The 25,643-nt window shown below is 32.5% G+C and overlaps 3 protein-coding genes across 3 annotated transcripts; 1 reads left to right on the forward strand and 2 right to left on the reverse strand.

Annotated features, from left to right (window-relative positions):
* Nucleotides 1-2,658: 2,658 nt before the first annotated feature.
* Nucleotides 2,659-9,070, reverse strand: LOC142621562 (beta-galactosidase-like). The gene is made up of 18 exons (XM_075794850.1): nt 8,744-9,070; nt 8,516-8,611; nt 7,912-8,024; nt 7,700-7,766; nt 7,250-7,342; nt 6,147-6,290; nt 5,867-5,955; nt 5,612-5,717; nt 5,386-5,473; nt 5,170-5,288; nt 4,864-5,028; nt 4,478-4,653; nt 4,240-4,349; nt 4,018-4,127; nt 3,809-3,919; nt 3,242-3,352; nt 2,941-3,146; nt 2,659-2,847 (listed from the first exon to the last, which is right to left on the reverse strand). Exons 1-18 carry the CDS (start codon nt 8,930-8,932, stop codon nt 2,739-2,741), a joined length of 2,202 nt encoding a protein of 733 aa, XP_075650965.1. The 5' UTR covers nt 8,933-9,070; the 3' UTR covers nt 2,659-2,738.
* Nucleotides 9,071-13,325: 4,255 nt separating this feature from the next.
* LOC142642587 (uncharacterized) lies at nt 13,326-17,555 on the forward strand. Its single transcript, XM_075816977.1, has 6 exons — nt 13,326-13,665; nt 13,774-13,960; nt 14,517-14,706; nt 15,173-15,376; nt 15,967-16,269; nt 16,366-17,555. Exons 1-6 carry the CDS (start codon nt 13,450-13,452, stop codon nt 17,375-17,377), a joined length of 2,112 nt encoding a protein of 703 aa, XP_075673092.1. The 5' UTR covers nt 13,326-13,449; the 3' UTR covers nt 17,378-17,555.
* Nucleotides 17,556-18,141: 586 nt separating this feature from the next.
* LOC142639684 (beta-galactosidase-like) lies at nt 18,142-24,620 on the reverse strand. Its single transcript, XM_075813831.1, has 19 exons — nt 24,174-24,620; nt 23,907-24,002; nt 23,694-23,806; nt 23,487-23,553; nt 23,290-23,382; nt 22,997-23,140; nt 22,301-22,389; nt 22,020-22,125; nt 21,832-21,919; nt 21,440-21,558; nt 21,181-21,345; nt 20,807-20,982; nt 20,571-20,680; nt 20,374-20,483; nt 20,164-20,274; nt 19,683-19,793; nt 19,370-19,575; nt 18,963-19,290; nt 18,142-18,671 (listed from the first exon to the last, which is right to left on the reverse strand). Exons 1-19 carry the CDS (start codon nt 24,360-24,362, stop codon nt 18,561-18,563), a joined length of 2,532 nt encoding a protein of 843 aa, XP_075669946.1. The 5' UTR covers nt 24,363-24,620; the 3' UTR covers nt 18,142-18,560.
* Nucleotides 24,621-25,643: the final 1,023 nt, after the last annotated feature.

Here is a 25,643-nt window from a genome sequence, read left to right on the forward strand (position 1 = left end):
TTACTATTATATAAATTTAGCATTTTTTACCTCTTTTTATTAAGTTTTTTTTACCGTTACCCAAAAGATCCCAGTAACTTCTTTTTACTGTTCTGCTACGTGGCACTCTAATATTTCATTTAACATTTTTTACCTTTTTCATTAAGTTTTTTTAACCATTACCCAATAGATCATAATAACTTATTTTTACTATTATATAAATTCAGCATTTTTTACCTCTTTTTATTAAGTTTTTTTTTACTGTTAGCCAATTGATCATAGTAACTTCTTTTTACTAATTAAATATGGGTTGTTCTTGACAATTAGACCAAAATTAATTCACTATAAAATAAACTACCTTTTAAAAGTAGACCAAACTTTATGAAAAACTCAAGCCAGTTCTTACCTTACATATTATGACCCAAGTTTGACCCTTTTCACGTGTAAATCAAAGCAAAAACTGTTACCTTCTTACAAACTCTCTTCTTCCTCCCCACGTATAGGTGATACTTCTAGAAAATCTCATCCTCATGAAATTATGTCTTCATTTTTCCCCAATTCCAATTCAATATGCTTTTGTCTATTAACAATGTTCTATGCGATTTATGCAGACTAGTTCTCTATCATTGACCAGTGCAACAAAAATGTATATAAATCTTAAGATCCCTGAGATTACTGAAATAATTGACAAGTGCATATTTCTAAAATTTATAATAACAAAAAAGTCTAATAAATATCATATACTATCTCACAAAATGCCATTAACTTAATATTTTCTTTAAAAAAATTCAATGATAGGAATGGTAAAAAAATGATCCTATACAAGAAATACCAAAAATATATGCAAAAAAAATTTCATAGGAGGATTTATCTTTAAATATTATGAAGACAATAGTAAAGATAAAATGTATTGAATGAGATCCTACGAAACAAGTTTGTTAATCATTTCAATTTATACTCATCATTTACATAAAAAAATAATCATACATTATATTATTTACATTAAAAAAATAATACATACTAATTTCAAAGTTCATTGCAAGATGTGAACTACTAGAGTATTGCAATAATAAGTAATATTGATACAACAATAGGTTGGTATTACATTTTATGCGTACTTTGTGAAAGAAATGTCAAACCATAAGCAAAATCATTTTGGTATGTAAAATGTGAAACAAAAATAAATCTTTCTATCCCAAAGTTAGAGGCACTCACATTAACTACATACTCTCCAAATATTTATAATATATTTATCTCACTATAACTACTATATATATACAATTGCAAACTACTTCAGATACATGATTCAAATTGAAGTTTTTGATGCAACTATCAAAACAAATTTTGTGATATATGATTGAGATGCCAAGAAAATCCTAATTGAATCTACAAGATATTTTGCTGAAAAATAAACTGAGGTACAACTTATTTAAATTATTGTAAAAATATTGATATTGGAGAACGAATTCCATGTGATTTGAAAAAAAAATTACAAAAAAAATGGATTTCTCTACTTCATTTGAATGAATTCAATTTAAAGGATGGTTTTGAAAATTACATAGTTTCTAAGATTTTTGATACACCTTCAAATGATAAAAAGGTATGGAAGAAAAAAAAATACACAATTTAATATGCTATATTAATTCTTTTTGCTGCACTATTCCAAAATTAACAAAAATAAAAAATAAAAATATTTACAAAAAACTGTAACACCATTGAAATTTAATATAAATGCAAATATTATGAAAAATCTTAGCAACAAAGTCCAAATTTTGTAAGATCCAATTAAGAATCTCTCGATGCAAATTCATTAGTGATTAACACAAATGATGCAACAAAAGGAAAAAAATGATGAAAGCTAAAAATTGAACAAATATGGATGGACTAAACTTCAAACGTTGAAGATAGAGAAACTGATGATGATAACAAGCATCACCATACCTTAATAACAAAGATTGAAAAAAAAAAAAAAAAGATTTCGTAATGAAGCTTTTTATTACATCATATAATAAAAATTAATAATATAGAATGAATTAATATGCTTTTATCAACTTTTATTATACAATATTACTCTAAGTTATTTTAGTTATTGCTCATTACTTGAACAAAATAATTATAATAGATATATGTGAGCAATTTATAATTATTACCTTTTATGATGAACTTATTACTAACAAAGTTTTATAATAAATATGCTATAATATATGTCTAATATTTTTCAAAAACAAATTTACATAAAATATTACAATAATATCCGTGCATTGCATGAGAAACTTACTAGTTTGTTTAAATTGTTAGTTTTATACCTTTCTAAGTCATATGTTGGGTCAAAGCTATGGAGAGAAACTGCCATTAGAAACTTTTTAATGTTCTTGAATGTCACTTTGCTTGTTTATGCAATTGTTGTACCTTTTTCACTTAGTTTTTAGATACATGTAATATGTAAACGATAGCTTGGAAAACCTTGTGCTAAATATACAGCAATCATAAGGTCGGCTCTACGGTCTAGCAAATGCTCCAAACAAAGCCAAGACATGGTTCAAGGATGCTAAAGGAATATAATTTCGCACCATATAACTTACATTGTGTTATCCGTTTATTCTGCTGCATCAGAAAGCTTGCACTTTGAATTTTCTGAGTACAGCCTTTATTTGCATCTATACATGTGGTATGTATATGAAAAAGGAAAAAAAAAAAAAAAAAAAAAACCGTCTCCTTCTTTACAGCACCCAGACAACGGTCTTTCCACAAAACTTAATTTATTTTGTTCTTTTGACCAAAGAAATCCCCCTCGGGTCACCCCCCCATTCTTCAAACACAACCAGTAGGTTCCCACTGGGGTTCAGCCATGAGCGCGGAACATGGTACCTGGAATTAGTAGCCTCATTAGAAATCATTTTCAAATTTAAGATGTGGAAGCAATAATGGATGATATTGAAACAAATTAAAATTAAGTCTCACCATTTTTGGGTTGGCATTCCACAACCACTTAGGCATTTGTTTTCCTTAAATATGCCTCTGTAACTGCATGTGCCACAGGAACCAGATGCTTTACTTGCAGCAAAGTGGCGCCCAATGCTTTGGCCATTTATCCATATCTCACCTTTTCCCATGCTACTCATATCTAGAGCCAATGGCTCAGTTCCTCCTGGTGCATCAAAAGTAGTCTGCAAATTCCCACCATCAAGTCAAGATTTCTTTAAAAAAAAGTTTGCATATTCTTGAAGAGAATTGGAAAGGGTATAAGTTGGATGGTTCTCACCTTATACCAAGTCAGAGGGTATTTGATGGTCAATGAAGATCCGCCAGCCCAGTTGACAGAGGAGCTTCCTTGGAATGAATAAAGATTTAAAGTTTCACCTCCTAGACCTTTCTGCTCAAAACCAAGCACACCGATGAGTACTTAGCATGACTTGCTGCCTATCATTGTCCTAATTCTTCTACTTATTTGCTTTTGTTAAAAATTATCGCAACATCATTAATCATACATAATATGATTTCATGCACTAATTGTGTGGATTTATAATCTGTTATAGTTGTTTGTTGAATGACATTGTGTATTGCTTTCATCTTACCATGCTTGCTTCAGAAAAATTTATTATCCAAATCATTCCAAAAGTTACCATCGAGTGCTCTTCTTTTCTTTATGGCTTAACAATGATCTGACTCTCATTTACTTACTAAAAAAAACAGTGATCTGATTCTCTTTTGAATTTATGTTCTTATTTACTACTTGGGTTGTGAACAATTCACACTTTTTGTAACTTTGAATTCCAGATTTTTAAGTGTGATGTTTGAGAACAGTACAGCAGGGATTGAGGAAACTAACCTTGTAGGACCATTTCCATTGAGACATGTCCCATGTTCCTGTATTGAGACCGCCCAAGGTGACTGGGCCAAGAACCCCAACATTCCATTGATCAAAATGCAGACCAATATTCTGAAATCAATCAAATATAGAGACCAGAAAAGTACAGCAGTGAGGTTTCTTGGCATCAAGAATAAAGAAGTAGACTTATCAGGAATGTAAATACTGACCGCGAGACCAACACCTGCACTTAACAAAGCAATCTTGTTGATACCGGCTTTCAGGTTCACCTTGCTACTAAATGTTAGTCTTGGATCTGCATTACTCCCATATGCAGTTCCTGTCAAAGAATATAAAAACCCATTAGTTAAAGGATGATGATGAGTGGGTTAAACTCAGGTGCACTCAAATTTATTTGCCAAAAGCTTTGCTTGTGTTGCCAGGATGTATACCAATTGATTGACCATTGACGAAAACTTGCAAAGCATGGCCTGCTGATTTAACTGTGAGGACAGGAAGGTTTCCTGTCTTTAGAAATCCTTCATTGGCTCCTATGGTGACACTGTTGCAGCAAATGAAGATCCAAAAGTGATAAGCAATAACTACAATTTGATAGTTTACCAACTCTCAAAATGTATCCTGATCAAAATTTCAAAGAGCACCATGATTAGTAAGTACTACAGTACTCACTCTGTCATGTACCACAAATAGTCTGTGGTATCCCAGGTGACACTTATTTGCTCCTTTAACCCATTTGCTGTGAATGCATTCTTATCATTAGCAGTGGCAACTCCCTCCGTGTATGACTGCCACCCGAATGCACCACCCAAAGCCACCATTTTCAAATGCAAGCTATTGATATTAACCTGAATACAAAATTTGATCTGATGTGAAGTAGTGTACTTGGGAAATTAAATCCTATAAGAAGATAATCCAAGGACAAGAGCTAGAATTTGTATTTTGCAATGTGGAAGGCATTGACTCACAAGTTGCAAAACTATAGATGATCATTATTAGTTACTTATGTTCCAGAAAAGATTGTCCCCACATAACTTGAAGTTTTCTCATTTGCTTACCTTTGCAGTGTTAAAACTTTCAGTTCTGCAGTCAGGAAGAATGCTGACAGACCAAGGTGGCAGATCATATCGACCATTTCCAAACCTCACTGTTACCGAATATGTTGGGTCATAGTTTGATAGGAATGCGGCGCAAACCCCAGATTTTGACTTGAAAACATGAGCCTTTCAACGAATAGAATTGAGAACGCGAGTTAGTTTTAAGAACTAGAAATCAGAACATTAACTGACAAATCTCCTTGCTTTACAAACACAAGATAGTACATAAAGTGTTTTATATTCAGGGTAGCTAATATCGAAGAAAACCTCTTGATTCTTCCCTAGTGATGCCACAACGGGATTGTTGGAGACTAGAGCTGGTTCAGCTAGCTTGATGGCTCTATGCAAATTTCTCAGATGTGTAAATTTTGGTTCCCTAGGTAGACCTGCCATGACATATTTTAGATGATCAATTTAAAATATAGCACAAAAAAATTCTGCAGTAGTACCCAATGCTCTAGATTACTGTTCCTGAACACTCACCATATTCATCAATTGGAGAATCATAATCATAACTAGTTGCAATAAAAGGACCCCCAGAAGTCCTGCCGAAGTTTGTTCCTCCATGATACTATTTTAAAAAAGGGCAAAAAAAAAAAAATTAAAGCATGATTTCATTTAATTCAAATCACACTTTTTTTTTTTGGAGAGAAATTCAAATTACATTAAATTAAATTATAATAAGAAATATTTGGAAGGATTGACTTACCATATAATAATTAAAAAATGAACCATTATTTTGTATGAACCTTGTCACTGCATATGCCAAGTCTTCTACCGGTCTATATGGAACTGGATCACCAAAGCTTGAAAACCTAGATGAAATGTTATATTTTCAAAGGACTTTAATTACTTATTAATGTCATTATAATTTCTAGATAGGTTGGAAATCAATGACATAATAAATTAATAATTGAAGAAATAATTGATCCATATTGGAGACATCTTTGTGAGTGTGACTTACCAACCAGTCCAAACTTCTGTCCACATTTTGGGTTTGTAGTTTTTATTTGGCAAGAAATTTTCACAATAGAAACCATTGCAGGCGTTTATCTGTAATACCAATACAAAAAAATGGGCTTAATAGAGAAAACCATAATTTCTTTATTTCGCTAGTGTGGGCTAGACATGACACCTTAGATACATGACACATTAGATACATTTTTAAATTTATAATTTATGGTAATTTGAATCATAAAATGAATCAATTTTAAATAGAGAAGATTCTTATAAGAAATTCTTACGACTGGATCGGGTGCATCCGCTTGCTTGCACATGACCCAAGGGACTCCAGTACCTAGACCCACAGCCATTCCTGCTGCCCAATTCGCATAATCTACTCCAGGACGACCAATTTGATATTCCACTAGTTCAAACTCATTCTCTATCTGCCATAAAATTGTAGTGGATAAGGTTTATTAGAAAAGCTTTGTACCATTATAAAAAAAAAATAGAAAAAAAAAAAAAAAGCCATTAATGAACCACTTCCAAAGAAAAAGAAAATCTGATTTCGTGAAACAATTTACAAGTTTCTAAAAAATTGTGATAACATTCGTATCGGTTCGTGCAAAAATTTCTGTATATTTTAGGATAAAAAATTACTTTTTTTATTTTACATACTTATTTTTCAAAAAACCCTACATCAGATTATCTTTTTTACACTGCATTTCATTAGAATATTAATTTTTTAATTTTTTTTTAATTGTTTCTCTTTTTTTGCACACAACAATTATCATTTACTATCTTCCTTCTTTCTCGAGATACATAAATAAAGAATAAACAACTAAATATAAAATGAATAATATCAATATAAATTTACATGGTTATACACAGATTGATGTGGGTAATTTTTAGGCATAATTGTATAAATTTTACACATTTTTCTACTATACAGGAACTGATGTGAATGCTATAAAAGGAGCACTATCAATCTTGATATACATACATGCACCAATATACATACATACATACATACATACATATATATATATATATATATATATATAAAATAGTTGACTAAAAGTGTTGAAACTTGACTATACTTTTCCCCTTCAAAATCAATCATTTTCAATCTTCGTAATTAAAAACAATAATTTTGATGAGGTTCCGTAAGAATTATGTGCACGAGAGAGCAACATAATATCATATACACAATCATGATAAGCAGGTGGCAATATTATAAAACTGGCCTAACGTAGCAATAATATATGATAATAAGATTGGTAGTCTACCGATCGAATATATTTTTTCTCTCTTCTACCTCTAAAATTCAATAGATTCAATACTGCAGACAAAGCTGGATATATTTGTTATTATTGTTCACACAAAATAATTATTAATATCACACCTGGCTTAGAATTATGGGGCCGCCTTGAGGTTCAAACAAATTTTCTGCCTTCATCATATTGACAATCTTCTCTGTGAACCTTTGCATTTCCGCCTACAATTTAGAATATCATACACAAAATAAATTAAAATCATAGTTAGTTGACTGTTTATTACAGACATCAAACAAGTTTGGACTCTGATACATTATTAGAAGTAATGTTCCAAACTTTAGTAAAATGAAAATTTTAATTAATATTATTTATTACAAATTACATATTACAATATTTTTCTAAGGGCAGAACTTAGTAATAGTGCTTAGATGCTGATTTTTAAAAAAAAAAAAATCTAAGAAACAATACTTAAAATATTATACTTAAGTTTTATCATTTTTGTAATATGGTATTAGTGTTATGTTCCGACTTTAATTTTAACCTACACAAATCATTCGGTTAAAAAAAAAAAAACTAACCTTGAATGGGGCATTGTCGGTTCTAAATGAAATTCCAGGAATGTACTTCAACCAAGTAGGAAAGCCTCTATACATTTAAAAACAAGTTGGTCAGAATAAGAACGTATAAAAAAAATAATTAAAGACTTGTCACAAAATTTTATTCTATGCTATTTATTTTTTGTAGCCATGTGTCATATAATTATATATGTAACTACTGTTATGTCTCTTACCCCAAATTCCACTCAGCACATACGTAAGGACCAATGCGAAGATGCACATAAAGGCCTGCACTCTGGACTTGTTTTATGAAGCCAACTAGATCGTACCTTCCCTGAAAATTGAACTGTAAAACATAGAAACAAAAATATACATTAAGAAAGACATTAACTTTTATTTAAAGCTCGAGTTAATGCTCTTTAAGACATTTAGACTATTTTTAAAAAGCTTGAATACCATTTTTATTGAAAATATAAAACGTAGTCAATAAGTAACCACTTTTATTGAATACCACTTTTATATTTGTGGTCATTCCACAAATATAAATGTTTGTGAGGTATAAAGGATAAGGGCTGAAGTTCAAGTTTGTAGAAAGGAGTTTCATATACATATACACTTAAATTAGGCTAAAGTAGAAATTCTATTTTGTATAAAAAAAAAAACTACTATCTTATATAAAAAAACAAAAAAAAGGGTCAATAAGTTACTCTCTTTTTTTTATAAAAAATTTCTAAATTTATGCGCATCCATTAACTTTTTTCTTTATTTGATATAAAAGAAAAAAGAAAAAAAAAAAGAAAGAGAAGATAAAGTAAAACATATGCTCTTGATTTATACTTGTCCACGAGAAGGCTCATGTCCATTCCAGAAAACATAGGTCTGGATAACATCCAAGCCTCCAGCTTTAGCTTTCTGAATTAGATCAGGCCACATCTGTAACCACAAAGAAAACCATATATAAACACACACATATATTGATATATGTAACTATTATATCCAATGCAATATACAGAAAGAAGAAGAAGAAGAAGTCGGTGAGAGACAAGTTTGCATATATATTGGTACCTCAGGAGTGCTTCTTGGGTAGTGAATAGAGCCTGAAATGAGAATTCTTCTTTTTCCATCGATGAGGATAGCTTTGTTGTCGTAAGAGACTGTGGCTTTTACGGCCAAAGCATATGAGAAAATGATTAGTAGAAAAAGCACGTTGGTTCTCAACGTTTGTGACGCCATAACTTTTGAATCCATCATCATCCTCTGACAGCTTTCAGTTTTTGTTTATATTGGTCTTACAGAAACCATAACAAAAGCCGAGATATATATATTATATAGCTAGGAAAATAATAGTCTTGTTCTATTTTTGTACGTATTCATACTATCTGGTTGTTAGAGAGAGAGAGAGAGAGAGCTACGAATTTATAGTGAGTAATGACGATGGGTGATGAGGATGCGTGAGCGAGTTTAGGTTTGTTTTTACTCAGCTTATTTTAGATTAAAAAAAAAGGGTGAAATTTTAGAAAGTTAGTACATAAGCTAAGTAAACTGATTGAAGTAACAAATTATGAGAGAAAATAGGTAGTTGGGTAGGAATTTTTTTTTTTTTTTTTTTTTCAATCCAGTTGGAGGAATGTTGGCAAATCTTTCAATCCAGGTTGTTATTAGTTGTTATTGTTAGGATAAAAAAATAATCTTAGTGTTAAGTTCAAATTTGAACTAGTAATAACTAACCAGCTATGATTTGTTGTAAAAATGTTGTGGATGTAGCACCTCTTTTTTTTTTAAGTCACTTTTCCCTATTTTTAAGCCAAGACTTCTAGATTTGCCTATTCAAAAGTTGTTTCTCCACCTCACAAAAAAATTCTCCATCCCACACAAAATGAATCTAAAAACTTGGCTACAAAGGCTGTATGTGTACGTACACCAAACATATGGTGTCTTTTTCTTTTAACAAACTCCAAAGGCTTCATTTTTTTTTTTTTGATGGAATTCTAAGGCTTCATTTGATATTGCTTGAAAATGAAATTAATCCAAATTATTCTTTTTAGTTTTTTTTTTTGAACTTTACATTTCCTCAATTATAACATAATTTTATTAAGAGTTTTGTAGTTCAATTAATTAGTTAACACCTCCTACTATTTTCAACGGAAATATTCGTAATTCAAATCCTCCATTTTCTACCGTAACTATCAAATTAATATATATATATATATATATATATATATATATATATATATATATATATATATATATATATATATTACAACTTATTTCCACACCATCAAGTATAAACTGCACCAAACGGAAAGAAAGTTGTTCTATGCCATCCACACTTGAAGCATGTATTATTCCTTTTCTTTTGTTTTGATGCTAACTAATATTTCATTGGCCTGGATCTTCTTCACGTTAATTAATTAATTGCAATATTCTGTTTATTATTATTTTTAATTTTTTTAATGTTTGATGCGTGTACGTATTCATATCATTTATAAAAATTTTTGCACATCCCTTAAAACACAAAGACAAAATAAACCTCAGGATATTGGTAGGGATATAGTTCATTAATGCAGAATGTATAAAACGCGTGATTGTGAAGTCACCGTGTGATCAGTCATAGGCACTCTTGCGGAACATAGAATATGTTAACATCACACAAAAAGATAGGCAATTAATCATTGGATATATATATATATATATATATATATATATATATAAAAGATAGGAAATCATTAAATATTAATATAAAATACAAATTTTAATTTTAATATAATATAAACAATCTTATTCTTGTGCACGCAGACGTGACCTAGAAAGTTATTTAGGCTCACAAGCATGCCCAAGTGCACGCTGCATCACCTCGCCCCACCCCGCCCCTCAGCCAAATTGGCTCTTACTTTTTGGCTTAAAATGTAAAATTAATGAAGGACAAGGGGACATAAAATATAGTAAAAGATAGAATAAAATGACATAAAATAAATAAAATTTCCCATTGATGAGAATCTAGAGAGTTGACTTCAATTTAATTGATATTATGTTTTAGTTATATTGAGTTGGATATATTAGCATTGTTATATATATGTTAATATTAAGGTTGGGTTCAAGTTATATGTAGTAGGAGCTTCAAGTTATAAATAAAAAATTAGAGGAGCTAAATTCCTGTATAACAAATCACAAAAAGAACCTTTCCTTTTTTAGTAAATATACAAATCCATTACCGTCCGGATATTTATCCAATTTATCTAATTATTCATTGTAATATATACTCTAGGAAATGTTGCTTTGTTTATCATTAAGTTAAGTTTTAATTTAAATTTATGAAATTTCAATAAATAAATTTAAAAAAGAATTTTTATGTCGCGTTACAAGCCTCGTTTCAAAAAAAAAAAAAAAAAATGACGTCTGGAGTAACTCTAAGTAATGTTATATCACCCAATAACTTATTATAGAATTCATATTTTGAGAATCTCACCATTAAATTACGCGTTCTATATGTTCTTAACATTTATGCCAATTGGATGTTATTTACGATTTGATTTATAAACTCATATTTTATGTACTATTTTAAACTACAAAAATTTGAATTTTTTTTTGAATACTAAGTATTTTAACACACACACAGGGAGAGGAGAGAATGTCTTAAAAATACTGACATTGATGTAAATATCAAAAAATGCCTAACTCTTGGATACATAGCACATGCTTTAAACCTCTTTAACTAGCAAAAACTTGAATTTTTTTTTTTTAGAATACTAAGGATTTTAACACATACAGGTAAAACGGAAAATGTCTTAAAGAAACTAACATTATTATATATTCAAAAGAGCTTAACTCTTGGATACACAGTACATGCTTTAAATCTCTTTAACTCACAAAAACTTAAATTTAAACAATTGATTGATAATATGGCTATTAATTTTTGCTTGCCTTGAAATTTTGCAACTGTTGAGAATATATGATGATAATGTAATTGAATAATGAGTTTGTCAAAATTTGCATCCAATTAAAATATATTGAATTGTATAATATTACTTAAAGTTATACTAGATATAACTTGAACTTAATCCCATAATATTATCATGTTATATATATATATATATATATATATATATATATATATATATATATATATATATATATTTCTCTCTTTTTTTTTCGATTGATAAATTATTATATGTATCATTGTTATCATTATCTATACTTCTCTAGTATTACCATCACTTCAAGTATTGATGTCATACTATCATTATCTCTAGTACTAGTATTACTTTTAGTGTTGATGTCATACTATTATTGTTATACAAACACACAGATTTTTCTTTTTTGATACGTACAAATACAGAACTTTAGTAACTGTACATATATATTCCTGTCTTATCAGTAATCCCCCTATTTAAAATAGAGATGTCTTGATATCGATGGCCTGGAAATTTTCTTCTTCCGAAAGTGGATAGAGTTTCAATTCATTAGATACACGTTATTAATTTGACCAGATAACAAATCTAAGGCACGCTATAGGAGAGATATTAACCATATATATACATATCTCTCTCCCTTTTTTAGGCCATATGAAAAAACCCTTATCCAGAAAGAGAATAATATAAATAAATAAAAGATTGGGTTGCTACGTACCCAATTTACTTAAACTACACGTTTTCTTGTGCATATCAATATCACCAGCTAATCTCTTTTTTTTTTTTTTTTTTTTTAGTTTTTGAGAAACAAGATTATGAGATTTTAGATAGAAAAATAGGATTACACAGATTATACTTACTTTGTTCTGATAATATCTCAAGCATTAAATCAGCTCTCATATATATATATATATATGAGAAAAAATCTAGTACCACAAACTATTTCACAACTTTGATATAACAGGTCTTGAGTAGTGAAGAAAAAATGGTATATCACTATATCTTGGTATAAATTATAATTTGATGGTGATTCACAACAAGTAGTCTTTGTTCATAATGGTTGTACAAGACCAATGACGTCCAGGATAGTCTTCAAAGAGGAGAAATAAGAAATGTGCACCACAAACATAAAATAAGGACATCCAAGCATATCACTAGTCGTCCAAAGAGATTATGGTTGTCCACACCATAAGAAGGTGTGAACGATCAATATACACTCGGTAAAATTTTAAAGAAATTTTCTGCAAACCAAGAACAGTTGTGGTACGAGACGTGGAGTGAATTTTCCAAAATTTGCTCCACTCTCCACCGTAAGTCCACACATCCCCATGATGTTGGCAGCACCTAAAAAGTAGACCTACTTCAAACTCTCTATAAAATGGGCCCAACCTCACCAGACTAAGCTATGTTTTACTATTCATCCACTCACCATATTTGAGCCCAAGAGAGAAATCTAACTTAACCATCATAGAGTCTTTGGCCGGTTTACTTTGATCACCTTCGATAATATTTTTCTTTCTTTTCAGGTCATCCAACCGGCATTGAAATTTAGAGCATTCAACAAACTAATTTTCATACATCATCCATCATTCACAGTTTATTACGTCAGAATTGTGACAAAAAATTATAGAATGATATGCGCTATTAGAATTCACTCTTCTTACATTTTTTTTTTTTTACTTGTTAACTTTACTGAGTAATTTTATTTTTGGTCTGGGTCAGACTCCAATTTTGGCCCATTTAATATATTGGGCTTATCACATTAATGGGCTACACTGGGGTCCATATACTTTAAGCAATAGCTTTAAATAATGCAAATTTTGGCGCGAACCTAGAAATCGTCGCCTCTGATTCTCTGCGACAATGACCACTGTACCAGAGCTCACCGATCTCTTCGCGAAGCTCGCTTTGCACCTCAAAACCCTAAGTCAAGGCCACAAAGAAGAAGAAGAAGAAGAAGAAGAGGCTCTTAGCCTCTCAATTTCAAAGCTAAACCAATCCCTGAACCTCAACAACGAAGATTCTAGGGTTAGGGTTTTGGACACCGCGCTGTCCCTAATGTGCTTCAAAGCACCACAGGTCAGCTCAAATCAGAGCTTGTAGGGTTAGGTTTTTTTGTGTGTGTAGGAAATGTGGTAAAGTTGGCTTCTTTTATGTCTAATCGGTGTGATTTTTATTGTTGTTTAGGTCTTCAATTCGGTGCTCCAGTATTTGGTCAACACTATTGTTACTGTCTTGTCATCTTCAATTGCTTGCCGGGTTTTCCGGTTTCAAAAAGACGAGATTTTTCAGGTCGGTAGCTCGATTTCACATCGAGACTGTGCAGAATTGGTGGAAGCGTGTGCCGATGTTGTCGGAAAATTGGAGGGACATGGTAGGATTGAATACTTGTCTATGCCTTTTTGAAATCTTGTAGTTAATGATGTTTGTGCAAGTAAGTTAAATTTGTAAAAGGTTGAGCTTTTGAAAACCCGGGTTTAGGTGTTGGATTGTAAATTGAGCTTTTCATCTTTTCTTGATATGTAGGATGGGTCTTGGTTTTGAGAACTATATGTCTTAGGTCCTTTTAGTTCATTGTTAAAAGTGTAATAGATTTTGTGATTGGAAAAGTTGTCAAATTTTGAAAACCCGTATTTTGCTATTGGATTCCAAATGAGTTCCTCGTCTTTATGATTTTTTATAATGTAGGATAGGTCTTGGTTTAAGAATTATATTTCTAAGCCCTTTTAATTTATTGTTAAAAATGTGATAGATTTTGTGATAAGTTGTAGGAAGTTTTTGTGGTGTTACGAGTAGAGACTATGAATTAGAACTTCCCATTTGCGAACATTTTACCAGAAATTGTATTTTTGTCTTTTGAATTATGTTATTTATTGAACAGTTTTGGTCATTTTCATTGAGTTTGTGAACACATTTTTCATGTACTGCAGGGATGCTTTCTCAAATGTTAGCATGTGCTGTTGTAAGAGTAGTGGTTTCTGCATCTTGTTATCAACATTTCTTGCCATCAACTCCTGTTCTTAATGCAAAATCAATTGATAGAAGAAGCACAGCAGTTTCGCAGTTGCTTTGCCATTTGCCCGGAGAGTTCTCCCTTAAGAACCATGAAATACCTTTCAGGTTTGCTTTGAACAGAGTTTACTTAACAATCCCCCCCCCCCCCTCCCAAAAAAAAAAAAAAGCTGCACTTACCTATCTAATTTTTCCACCTTATACTGCTATAATTCCTCTTTTACTTTTTGGGTTATGTTGAGTTCTACCATTAATCTTTCAACTTAAGTAAAGTATTCTCATCCATATTCAAGAAAAAAAAAGGCCATATTATTTGCATGAAACCTTATGGTCCGTTTGGATTGAGAAGGAGGGAGGGAAAGTAGAGTAGAGTAGAGTTGACCCAAAATTAGTCTATTTTCAGCCAACTCTACTCTACTCTACTCTACTCTACTCCTCTCCACTACCCCTCCCTCCTCCCTCAGTCCAAACAGACCCTTATTGTTTCAATGGCAATTTTAAGATTGTAACACTGTTCTACATTATCAATATTTGTGAGTTTATAATTTGTAATTTATATGTTATCCCTTTCCAGGTTGTTGTCCTGGTATCTTGACCCTTTAACTCTAAAGCATGATGTTTTGAAGATTTTACAAGACACTATGGAGAGGCCTTTCATTTGTTTAAATGAAGAATTTCATGAGAGGATGGACTGGCGCTCTACAATTGTTTGCTTGGTACTTTCTCCCACTATGTTTATTGAGACCAGAGCTTTGTTACATAACTGGCTTCTAGTGACGTGAGTACATGTTTCTTGATCCCATGAATACTCTAGCTATTTGCATTGTTGGTTGTTCCCTCTATCATCCTTGAAGGGATTGAAGTTTTAGGTTAAGTTGTTTCTAAATATGTTGTGCTTCTTGTGTGCATCTTACTTTCTCATAATCATTTCCATGACTGACTCATGATGATGTCTTTGATGCAGAGATTACTGTTTCCAAGCTATAAATTATAATCATGCTTTCTGTTTGTGTCAATAACACCTTGTCCTGTGCCTAGATTATTTGGAGTTTCACTGCTGTGTTCATTTATGTTTTCAAATAAATGTGTCGATTAACCTTTTATATAAATTTTAATAAATGTTGATAGTTTTGTAGATGTAATACGTGTTAAATGAGGGCTTTGTTTGGGAACAAAATCCTAGTGTTAATGAATGTGAAAATTTTGAGATTATGTCGTTTGGATTTCAGAATTTACCATCTAAGATGAATTATTACTGATAAATCTAATAATGACATTTAATACTTATTTTAAAATTGTGTCGTAAGTATAAAATGCTCAAATTAACCAGCTTATCTAATCCAGTTTTCTAATTTACTTGTACAACAGGGGTCTGGCCTCTGTACAAGAGTTTCTAACTAAGTTGGTCTCAATAATACTAGATATAATCTCCAGACCAACATGGTGGGGCATATCAGTGGAATTGGGATTAAAGCTGCCTTTTTCTAATGCATATCTTCCCTACAACCATCACCACTTATTGAGGACCTTGGTTGGACCAATCTCATCTGAAACCTTTCTGCATTTAACTTTGTCTGTAAATGAACCAGTTTCTCCTGCTAGAAAACATTTTGATTCTACAACCAAGCCAGCTGCAATGAAGATTTCAACCATTGATCACAAATCTTCTTGGTAAATTCCTACCCCATAGGTCCAAATGAAAGCAATAGGGCTCTTACAGCATCTTGATCCAAATTACAAGACTCATCTTTAAATGTTGCATAGCAGGGCTCTGGCAATCAACTTCCCAGATTGGTTCTATTTTGCCTCTGTTTTGCTCTTCACTGAGGAAGCTCTTCCAGACAATTTTCATACGAAATTCACACTGGGGACAGCCAAAATTGGACAAAGACATGGCATGGAACCGCCTTATTCTGCTGCTGGAGCAAGGTACATTGCATGGATTCTGAGCCCCATTAGTGAATCTCATCAGGATTTGCTTGTTGATTCTTTAACTAAAATATCGGAGTCTTGGAGGCCCAAACAATTTGGTTCAGTTTCACGTGACAAAGAAGCAGCTGGTTTTGGTAAGAAACTGAAGAAACTCAAATCTCGTGACAACAAGGATTACACTCTCACAACAGGGCTTTGTTGTCAAACCATTGGGCTCTGGTTGAAAGAATTCCAAGACATATGCGTGTGGTATCAGGATAAAACTGTCAACACCTATTCGTCATGTGAGGAAAAAACATCCTATGGTCTTAACTTGCAGCAAAGTGGGTTGTTCAGAAGAATCCCATTAGGCGTCTTGATAGGGTGCCCTAATAATATAGGTGAAGAGGGATGTCACATGCTGCTACATTTTGCTGCAACTGGTAGAATACTGCAGTCAATAGAAAGCAAGAGCACTACATTGAATCATGTCAAGCGGAGTTCTGTAGGGTTAGAAGAATCAGTTAGATGGACTGAAAATTTTAATGAAAGGGAGGCTGTGGCAGGTGCCTGTCTTGTCTTCAGTTTAACAGATACTGTTGAGAGCATGTCTAACTTAATGTTTGAAACTGAAGAGAGTGGACTGCAATTTATTTTCCGGGTGAAGTTAAGGGTGTGCAAGTACTTGATTAATTGTATCAAGAGGTTAATTCATTTCAGAATTGATGAAGATGGAGTCCTGATGCTAATGGATCTCAGCAGTAGACTGGTGAAGTGGAGGAATCAAGGGCAAGAAGTATCACAGGTTAACAATGATCTAGATGATGTAATTAATAGCTTGAATAATAAATTGTCTTCACTTTTGTAAAGGAATAGGCCCCCTGTTCAGAAGTTGTTCCGTTAGTTCCAAACCATTTTTGTCTCATGTAGGGAAATGATAAGGTGGTATGAAAATGTATTATTCTGTTTGTTCTATGAATACCCCTAAGGTGTAAGAAAATAATTGTATATTCTGTTTCTTAATGAGTATTTATAAAGATGGCTGACACTACTGCTTCCTTTCCGCAACTCAAGAAGCTCCCACACTGCATTAGTATTTCTCCAAATATTTACCAGAGTATTGTATTAAGTTCTGATTGAGATTTGCTTATTTTGCTGAAACTGAAAATTTTTTGTTGAAAATACTGTAAATAAAGGTAAAAGTTAGCTGAAATAGTACAGCGAAACTCATAAATAGTACCAAAAAGTGCATTAAGACTCGTAAATAGTAACAAAAATAAACTGAATAATAAAATAAACTGATTTTTTAATTTTTGCCAAATACACTAAGTCTTTTTTGGTTGGACTGACAGATAAAGAGTCCACATTACATAATTCTAAAGAGAAATTTCCTTGTCAGGAAGCAGCCTAGAGCTTAAATTAATAGTTTGAAATTGCCACATGTTGCTCAATAGTGATTGCTTATTAATAAATTATTGCATGTATGTAATATAAAAGATTATCTAAATTAGGTAGCAAAGTGTGGGTCGACTTTCAAGTATAACGAGGAAGAAGATATTGTTCTTTTAGTTCAATGGTAGAAATTAACAAATCAAAATGCAATTCAACAGCTGGGTTTTTTTTTTATATATATTTTTTTATTACTTGCCAATTTATTGTTACAAGAACCGAATTGCTTTCTCCTACAATGTTACAATGTTACGTACCATACAAGCAAGCAAGCAAGCAGGTTAAAGCGCTTGCCCTCATACTTGTGTAGAGATTCTTGTGTTGTAATAAACCCTATGTATAACGTATGAACCTATACTTGACAAATTACAGCTTGCATATGCACATAAGGGCTAAAGCATCTTTGATGCATGTTTAGAATCATCTTCACTATCTACATTTGGTTTTGGCCAGGTAGCATGTGGTGTGGCCCCATGCATATGTCCTCGTGCAAAGTAAAACCAGTTGCTTTGACAATCTGGTTTGTATAGATGTCTATGTACTGAAGATGAACAACTAGCTCATCATTTATTCTGTACTTAATGGAATGGAAGCTGCTATGTTTAGCTGCAGACGGCCTCAAGTGAAAGCTTCTTCGTGTTTCCTGGACATGGATCCCCCCCAAAGACTTCAGGAGCTACAGTTACTAAACAAGATTCCTTTCCAATACAATTCTGCAAGATACAATCCAGGTTAGTTGGGAAAAAAGCATAATAAGAGAAGTTCACTAGCAATACAGATTATGTAGTGGGACTTAAATTATCTAGAATCAATCGAAGGAATAATTCAACAATTAACAGGAAGACTTGAGGCCTAACAATGAAACATTGAGTACCCACGTTCTTTCAGTGACAACTCCTCTAAGATGAGTGTCAGCCATCAAACGATTGATTAAAAAGTCTTGGAAATTTATACATATCTTAGAAATCAAAAGGAAATAGTAATAATTAAAGTTGATCAGATACCCTTTGTGGAGCATCATAGGACTTGTGCGCATGACAGCTCCCTTCTTTAAAGCTTCCACATGTTCCCTGAGGCAGGCCATAACTAGCAAACTTTATTTGAGAGATTTTCTGCCCAGGTGGGCACCATAGATGTGCTTTTAGTCTATTGATTTGGCCAGAGGTTAGCATGCCACGGTTCTTCAGTGTTGGCTGCCCTTCATAGATATCAGCACAGACGCTTCCTGTTGTTCTTTTTACCAATGAAATCCCAGTTGGGTCACCACCAAATTCTTCAAACACAACCAATAGATTCCCGCTTGGATTCAGCCATGAGCGTGGAACATGGTACCTGAAAAATAACAGCTTTATCACAGATATCTAAAGTGCATGAATATATAATAAAAAAATTTAAGTTGATCTTTCCTCACCATCTTTGGGAGGGCTCTCCACAATTAGCTCTGCATTTCTTATCATCATAAGTTCCAGCATAATTACAACTGCCACAATGACCATGTGCAGTATATGCAGGCCAGTGGCGTCCGATGCTCTGACCATTTATCCATATGTGACCTTTTCCCATGCTATTCATATCCAAAGCCAATGGGTCGTTGCCTCCTGGTGCACTAAAAGTACTCTGGAGAGATATCACAACATCAATAAGTTTGGCAAACTTGCTTTTCTCAAATCTCAAATCAGTTTATCAGAAGGAATGTGTTAACTGAGTATTGAAATTGTTCTAACCTTGTACCATGTCAAGGGTTGTTTTGTAGCCAATAATGATCCTTCCACCCATTCAACAGAGGAACTCCCACTAACAGTATGAAGGCTTAAAGCTTCGCCTTTCAGACCAATCTGCTCGGGGAACATACAAAATAATTCATTTAGCTTCTTGTAACTATCTACTGACTATCATAGGGACAAATTTCTCATTGAAATAATGTAAAACCTTTTAACCATGCCTAGATATCCCTATTTGTAATTTAAGTTATAATTGTTATTGTTACTCATGTAGAGCATAGTTTAAATTTTTATATTTATTTAACAAATCCTTAATTGATAAAGACATGTTTATTTCCTCTTAAGAATCCTACCTTTTCAGAATGCGTTTGTTTTATTATTTACTTTTAATAAAATAAAAAATTCTTATCAAGATTTGATTAGGCTCTTTAAGTCTAATGGGGGCAATGATAGAGAGTGGAACATAAATCATATAGACAAAAACCTTGTAAGACCATTTCTGCTTCGACAAATCTCTTGTACCCTCATTGAGACCCTTCAATGTGACTGGGCCCAAAACCCCAGCATTCCATGTCTCAAAATGCACGCCTACATTCTGATACATATCAACAAGACAAGGTAAAGATCATAAATGTCACATCCTTCTATTGTTAATATTGTTGTAAAATACATAAATCCTTGTGAGAGAACTAACCGGAAGACCCACAGCAACACTTAATAAAGAAATCTTGTTAATGCCAACCCTCAGATTCACATTGTTACTAAAAGTTAATTTAGGATTTTCGAGTCCCCCATATGCAGATCCTGCATTAGGAACAAGAAGCTGATGAATTAATCAAATCAAAGTTCACCCAGCAGTACTGGGCCTAAATTTCCTTGAACCATAATTACCTGATAGTTGTCCATTGGTGAAAACATGCAAAGCATGGCCAGCTGAAAATATAGTGAGTAGTGGAGATTGTCCATTCTTGATAAATCCTTCATCAGAATCTATCTTGACACTGAGCAAAAGAAGATTTATAAATGTTCAGGGATAAAATATATGAGTTTTAACATGATTGCAAGAATTTTTTTTTCCTCCAATACCTCAAAGAAGGCAATGCAGTGATTGGTTATAAATTACTTACTCTGTCATGTACCACAAATAATCTGTAGCATCTCTTGTTACATTTACTTGTTCCCAGAGCCCATCCATCACAGTTGCATCATCGTCATCAGCAGAGGCAGTTTCTTCATTGTATGACTGCCACGAAAATGCACTATTTACAGGCGTCATCTTCATCAGTGAGCTTTGGGCACCAATCTGTATAAAATTTCCATTTACAATCAGATATTAAAATTCATCATTGGGAATCTTCAAACAGAAATATAATATAAAGCAGAGCTCAACTTGGCATTCCAAAATAAAATTTACACTTCAAAATTTTGTTAAAAAAATATGTAAAGGCTTTTAGATTAAATCTTTCCATTTACGTACATAAACAGTAAAGTGTTCTCTTACCCTTGCAGTGTTGAAAACTGCAGTTTTGCAGTCAGGAAGAATGCTGATGGACCAAGGTGGCAGGTCATATTGTGAATTTCCAAAGGACACCTTTGCAGATGATGATGTGTCATAATTTGAAAGAAAGGCAGCACAAGCACCAGACTTTGACTTGAATACATGAGCCTAAGATATGACACTGAAGATGAGAAAAATACTGGAAGAAAAAAAAAAAAGATAGTTAATACATAGTTTCTTTTCGCTAATTGAAAAACCGTACCTCTTGATTATTTCCTAGTTTTGTCACAGTGGGATCTGTTGAAACTAAAGCTGATTCACATAATTTGATGGCTTTATGCAGGTCTCTCAAATGTCCCCATTTTGGTTCCCTTGGTAGTCCTGGTATAGAACAGAAACTTGTTGAGACTATTGAGACATATTTGTTTTCAAGTAAATAGAGCAAATATTAGTCAATTTCCTCCAATATGATATTAGGTTTTACAACAAGCCTTGTTCCCAAATATTTGGTGTCGGCTATGGATACTCGACAGATTAGTTAAGATCGGTCACAATTATTCTTTTATATTAGGTGTTACACTTGAAATTATATTAATGAGGCAGGCAAACAACTTTAGCACAACCAACTCTAGCAAGCTTATCCTAAATGCATACCAAATTCATCAAGAGGAGCATCATAATCATAGCTGGTTGCAATGAAGGGACCACCAGCTGTCCGACCAAAATTAGTTCCTCCATGGTACTGCAAAAAAGTTAAAATAAATATTAGATTATATTTACTCTAGGTGGTCATACACCAGGTAAATTAGATTAAAGTGCAAACAGAATAAAAGATTGTGTACCATATAATAATTCATGAAAGAACCACCGTTCTGAATGAACCTTGCAACTGAAAATGCCAAGTCTTCTGCTGGTCTATAAGGAACTGCACCACCAAATTCTGTGTACCTGGGGATACAAAAAATATGAGAGGAAAATCATATCTGAAAACCTTTTTTTTTTGGATAAAAAACACAACGTAATTGCAGTCTCAGATACTTACAGGATAAGGTATAGAATAATAAAATTCATGTAAAGAAAAGCAATAAATTTTAGGCCTACACAAGCAATATGTCTGACTTACCAACCAGTCCAGTTTTCTGTCCACATTTTTGGTTTATAGTCCTTGTTTGGCTTGAAGTTTTCACAGTAGAAACCGTTGCAGGTATCGATCTAACCAATCATAAACAAATATAGATTTGGGTAAGAGAGAGAGAGAGATCTGAGAGGAAGCTCTGAAAACTGAAAATAATTGGTCAAGAAGTTGATAATAGAAAGTCCAATTACTTAAAAAATTAACCCCTAAATACATGGCCTTTTAAACTGTATACTCCTTCCTCTAGAATAAGTAAATATTTTTAACTTCAACTCTCACGGGACAACAGGAAAGAATTAGATGAGTTGAATTGGAGACATGCTCATAATTGAATTCATTACAAAACTCAAAACCCAAATCCTAGAGAAATGGAAGAAAAGACAAAACTGTAGAGATGGATAGATCATAGGACCACAACCAAATAGTTGTGGAGGAAAAGGTAAAGTATGGCCAAAAAATCTCTATCAGTTAAAGCCACAGCCCTTGTACATAACATACTGTTAGAAACCCCACCAATAAACTTTATTGGTCACAACTTTTTTTTGAGAAACTATTGGTCACAACTTTATTGAATAGAGTTGTGACACTAATAAATGAAAGTCACCTAGAATGCTAATTCGAAAATGATAAATATAAAGCAAGAAAAAAGAAAACGCTGAAAATATGAGACAGAATAACACTTACAACAGGGTCAGGGGCATCCTCTTGCTTGCACATAACCCATGGGACACCAGTGTCAAGAGCAACAGCCATTTTTGCTGCCCACTTAGTATAAGCTTTACCAGGGGCACCAATTTCCCATTCCACTGGTCCAAATTCATTTTCAATCTGTCAACATTTAATTCAAAAATTAATTAAGATATTAACAAGATTGACCGGCGGCCAGCTTCTGAGAAAACGAAGTCCACATTTAAAAACATGATTTCAAACCCAATTCTAGAAGAGTTGCAAAGACTAATTCAGTCAAATTTTTTTACCTGAGACAGAATGATTGGGCCTCCTTGAGTTTCAAACAACTTTTCTTCTTTCATCATACTTACAATCTTCTCTGTGAATTTTTGCATTGCCCCCTTGATTTTAGTGAAAACAAGAAGAAAACGATTAATAATTCAGAGAATATGTTAAAAAAGTTAAAAAGAATAAAATTTCACAGTGAGGAATTCAAAGTTGCAACCTTGAAAGGTTCATTGTCTGTTCTAAAAGCAATGCCTGGAATATATTTCAGCCAAACAGGAAATCCCCTGCATCAGAAACAGAGCAAAAACAGAACATATCAAATACAAAAGAATTTCAATTTCTTTTTTTTTTTTTTGGGTGGTAGAAATTTTCCTGGGATTGAAACCCTTTGTTAAAATTGCATAGATATTATCGACATTATTACCCGAAGTTCCATTCAGCACAAACATAGGGCCCAATTCTGAGATGGACATATAAGCCTGCTTGTTGTACCAGCTTGATGAACTTAACTAAATCATACCTATCCTCAAAATAATACTGAAAATTCAAAACAAGGAAATGCCCGTGAGTATTTTCTCAACCTATACAAGAGAACAATATTTACAATCAGAAACAAATTAAAATGCAATAGAAGTACTTTTCCAGGATAAGGCTCATGTCCATTCCAAAACACATATGTCTGAATAACATCCAAGCCTCCATCTTTGGCCTTCTGAATAAGATCAGGCCACATCTGCAACCACAAAGAGAAACCCACAAAAAGTCAAACTTTGAGCTAAAGAATCTACAAATTACCAAAACCCCACATAAACCCATCAACAAGAAACACATAAAAAAACAGTATAAATAAGAAACAACAAGAACCCGTGAACCACATTGGCATATATGATGATAAAAACAGTACCTCCGGAGTGCTTCTTGGATAGTGAATTGACCCAGAAATTAAAATCCTTCTCTGCCCACCTACTATGATAGCTCTGTGATCATAACTCACAGAGGCTGTAGCTGAACAAACCAAAGTACTAAAAAATAGCACTAACATGATGAACATGTTTGGCCATAACATGTTGCACACTAGAATTCTGAAACTCATAATAATAACAAGCAATTTGGGTCTCTCAAAGCAAAATGGCCTTCGGTTTGTGTTTGTGGCTACCTCACACGCTCTAAATTGTTTTAAATCCTTAGAGAGGGAGAGAGAGAGAGTTTGGTTTTTTGGACTTTTTGTAACACTTTCTACTTTTATTCTTTTAAGAATGAAAAGAAAGCTAACAATAAGTTGGCAGGTAATAATAGTAAGTGCATGGAAGAATGGATGGGTGAGATTTATGGTGTTGTGTGTTGATGAAAGAATAACAAGCTCCACAATTGCTTTTATAATAAACATTTGAGAATGTGAATATAAGGGGCCCAGGCCTTTTTGGGGGAGGGCGCTCGCCCTATCTGGCACAGAACTTAGCTCTTAGGCTAACCTATTTTAGCTTTTTAGCTCTCAGGCTCACCCTATCTGACACGAAAATAGGTATTTTAACCCCACTAAAATACAAAAGAAATCATCATTCAGCAGGAGTTATAGCTATTTTTTTAGCTTCATTGCTAGAATATACATTTATCTATAGATCTGCATGGTAGCTTAAAGCTAAAAAAAATAATTTTTTATTTCTTGTTCAGTTGTGTGTGTGTGGCTGTGATAATTATATGTAATGAATATATTATTTTATTGTAGTAGATATCTTCTTTTATTGTAATGTTTTTATTATTTTATTATGTTAAAAGTTAAAAGAAATTTATTACTACAATATATGTGTAGGTAAAGTAGATAAAATAACTTTTTATAGTGCTAAATAATTAAATTTTGAGCTCCACTTATACTTTTAGGTATTCTTTTAAGCTTTTGCTTTCGGAAATGTAATAAGTGGTAAAAAAAAATAAATCAGATTAGCATTTAAGACAAATGTCTGAGAGAATGAGAAGTGGCCAAATTGAGGTGCAATTTGTTCCTGTTTTTTATTTACAGAAAGATTCCCTCAATCCCAATTAATTTTCTTTAGTGGTGTCCTTGATATTTTGTGAGAAATGATATTATTTCAATAAAAAATTTTCACATTAAGGAATTTTTTTTAAAAAAAGAATTCTAACTTCTAACTTGTCCTTTATATGCAGTATGCTTGCTAATTAAAATTTTAAGTATTGGTTTAGAATAGTTTATTTAGTTTTTTGTTGAAAATAAACTAAATAATAAAAAAATTGATTTTTTCAGTCAATATCAAACGCAACTTAAATAGTTCACAATGTTACATACACAATATTTCATAACAAATTTTATAATTATTTAATTATCAAGTTGTTATTTTTTTTATTTAAACTCACTACT

The sequence above is a fragment of the Castanea sativa genome, chromosome 1, assembly GCF_040712315.1.
Source record: "Castanea sativa cultivar Marrone di Chiusa Pesio chromosome 1, ASM4071231v1".
Classification (NCBI taxonomy): domain Eukaryota; kingdom Viridiplantae; phylum Streptophyta; class Magnoliopsida; order Fagales; family Fagaceae; genus Castanea; species Castanea sativa.

What these genes read in the sequence shown, in the direction of transcription:
- LOC142642587 (XM_075816977.1), top strand. Translation starts at nt 13,450, where the DNA reads ATGACCACTGTACCAGAGCTCACCGATCTCTTCGCGAAGCTCGCTTTG. An exon ending in CGGAAAATTGGAGGGACATG is followed by an intron (nt 13,961 to 14,516) that starts GTAGGATTGAAT and finishes CATGTACTGCAG; the next exon opens with GGATGCTTTCTCAAATGTTA. An exon ending in CATAACTGGCTTCTAGTGAC is followed by an intron (nt 15,377 to 15,966) that starts GTGAGTACATGT and finishes CTTGTACAACAG; the next exon opens with GGGTCTGGCCTCTGTACAAG.
- LOC142621562 (XM_075794850.1), bottom strand. Translation starts at nt 8,932, where the DNA reads ATGATGATGGATTCAAAAGTTATGGCGTCACAAACGTTGAGAACCAAC. An exon ending in CGGATGCACCCGATCCAGTC is followed by an intron (nt 5,956 to 6,146) that starts GTAAGAATTTCT and finishes TTGGTATTACAG; the next exon opens with ATAAACGCCTGCAATGGTTT. An exon ending in TTCTCCAATTGATGAATATG is followed by an intron (nt 5,289 to 5,385) that starts GTGAGTGTTCAG and finishes ATGTCATGGCAG; the next exon opens with GTCTACCTAGGGAACCAAAA.
- LOC142639684 (XM_075813831.1), bottom strand. Translation starts at nt 24,362, where the DNA reads ATGAGTTTCAGAATTCTAGTGTGCAACATGTTATGGCCAAACATGTTC. An exon ending in TATTTGTGGTACATGACAGA is followed by an intron (nt 20,681 to 20,806) that starts GTAAGTAATTTA and finishes TCTTTTGCTCAG; the next exon opens with TGTCAAGATAGATTCTGATG. An exon ending in AGCAGAAATGGTCTTACAAG is followed by an intron (nt 19,794 to 20,163) that starts GTTTTTGTCTAT and finishes TTCCCCGAGCAG; the next exon opens with ATTGGTCTGAAAGGCGAAGC.